Source organism: Argentina silus (genome assembly GCF_951799395.1).
Source record: "Argentina silus genome assembly, chromosome: 7".
NCBI lineage: Eukaryota > Metazoa > Chordata > Actinopteri > Argentiniformes > Argentinidae > Argentina > Argentina silus.
The window spans coordinates 23000173-23002672 of NC_139661.1; the positions used below are offsets into that span (position 1 = coordinate 23000173).

Genomic DNA, 2500 nt, shown 5'->3' on the forward strand with positions numbered 1-2500 from the left:
TACAGCCTTACTGTAACCTATGTATGGGACCATACAGCCTTACTGTAACCTATGTATGGGACCATACAGTCTTACTGTAACCTCTGTATGGGACCATACAGTCTTACTGTAACCTATGTATGGGGGAAGTCATAGAAATGATAATGGTTGTGTTTATAGTACATAGTGCTTTTTACCCTTCTCAAAGCACTTTACAGTGTATGGAGGTAACTGATGTAACTCATCCTGAACAACAGATTGAAGAAAATAATGCTTTGACAACCGGGTTTAAACGATATGAATCAAGTCTGTTTATTCATCATCATCATCATCATCATCATGACCTGGGCACAAGTTCCATGTCCGCTGAGCGCTAGCACTATAAAAAGCAACGACCACCACCCTGCTCACACACACACACACACACACACACACACACACACACAGACACACACACACACACACACACACAGACACACACACACACACACACACACACACACACACACACACACACACACACAGATAGTTTACTCAACTGAACTGTGTTCAATACAGCACACTTAAAGAATCCAGTCACATCACACACACTTACAATACGTGGATATGCCATATTGAACATGGGACAGAAGCAGTATACAGTAGCTGCTCTTCAAAGTTGATCTATATTTACCATCCTGTAGTGACAACAAGGCATAGCTCATAATGCATTTATAACAAACACACGGTATCTGCTCTGAGTCGAGAGAGAGAGAGAGAGAGAGAGAGAGAGAGAGAGAGAGAGAGAAACACAGCTGTACAGGGATATGAGGAGCTGCAGCATGCCAGCACATGCACCACGTTTGGTACTGACCCTGTCATTAAGTAAAAGGGTCTCAATTCACAGTAATCAAGCAACTGGCAAGAAGTGCATTTTCAATCCGGTCAGCAAATACCACAACATTAGAAAAAAGAGTTTTGAATGATCTGCCCAAAATTGCCTTCCAATGTTGACACTAAGAGAGGGAGAGGGAGGGAGGGAGGGAGGGAGGGAGGGAGTGATGTTCAGCCATTTGGACCAAGCCAAAGATGCGCACACACGAGTCCACGCACACACACACACACACACACACACACACACACACACACGCATACAGTCACACATACAGACACACACACACACGCTCAACATCATTAAAGACAAATATCTAAATTCAACCCTAAACGTCAGCAGCAAACCAAGCTGCCTAACAAAACACCTGGTTATGCGTATTCACACCCTGACAGAATATCCAAAAGGTTCAGCATTATATTCATAAATTAGATACATTTAGCGGCCATTTAAATTACATGTTTATATTATATCATATGTTATAAGGACCGTTAATAATATTAAAGGGGCTCAAATCGACACAAGATACAGTAAAAAAACAACAACAACAACAAAAAATTAACCTCCTACACCAAACTTTTCCTGGCAGACAAAATATACAAAGCACCAAATAAAACATCAATTAATTTATAGCCATTGTTTGCCCCAAACACAACATACAGTATCAGTAACATATTGGTACAGTATGGTGTTGTGTTGCATTCGCTGTTGTCTGAAAGTCTGGTTGTAGTTCAGAGGCCAGCCAGCAGGTGTCTCTGTAGCCTTCAGTCTGCTGTGGGGTCCCAACTCCCAAACAGAATCACTGTTCTTTGTCATGGATCTGCTGCTGCATCTTATTCAGCATCTCCTGCATCCTCTTCAACTACAGAGAGAAAGAGAGGAAGAGAGAAAGAGAGAGAAAATGCTGACACATGGAAAGAGTCTCTGCCCCAAATGAAAATGCACATATAACACTATTTGTATCTGTCTAAGCACTGGTAGCGGTAGATAATATAATAATATATACCATTTAGCTGACGCTTTTGTCCAAAGCGACTTACATTGCAGTGAGTGCATACATTTTTCAGTATATATGGTCCCAGCAGGAATCAAACCCACAACCATAGCATTGTTAGCACCATGCTCTACCAACTGAGCCACAGAGCCACAACTGAGCGATGAGAATGGGGAGGATCCTAGTGGTCCTCTGTCCTCTGTGCTTGGTGGTCAAACTGGACCGTGTTTCCTTTTCCAGTAGATTCAGTTCAGGATCTGTTAGAAGGTGAAGATTTACCTCCTCGTCTTTCATCTTGATGAGTTTCTCTGTCTCTATGTCCGGGGTGGACAAGGGCAGGATGGGGATCGGGCTCTCCACACGGTTATCCTGTGTCAGTTTACTGAGAACCAACACACAGAGAACGTCAATACACACACGCCCACACCCACACCCACACCCACACCCACACCCACACCCACCCCCACACCCACACCCACACCCACACCCCCACCCACAACCACCCCCACACCCACCCCCACCCCCACACCCACACACTCAACCATCAATACAAACAAAAACCCAGATTTAATTTGAAGCATCAGCTGATTCACTGTTTAGTAAACATTTTCCTTTTTCACACAAATTTTTTCTCACATTCTCATCTCCTCTCGCCC

At 43.6% G+C, this 2500-nt stretch overlaps 1 protein-coding gene across 1 annotated transcript in view; it reads right to left on the reverse strand.

Annotated features, from left to right (window-relative positions):
* Nucleotides 1-983: 983 nt before the first annotated feature.
* septin5a (septin 5a) overlaps nucleotides 984-2500 on the reverse strand; it is a 6010-nt gene continuing 4493 nt past the window's right edge. The window contains exons 9-10 of the mRNA XM_083672629.1: nucleotides 2124-2226; nucleotides 984-1712 (exon numbers count right to left, since the gene is read on the reverse strand). Coding sequence (XP_083528755.1) covers nucleotides 1650-1712; nucleotides 2124-2226 — 166 coding nt within the window. The 3' untranslated portion in view covers nucleotides 984-1649. The remainder of the gene's footprint in view (nucleotides 1713-2123; nucleotides 2227-2500) is intronic.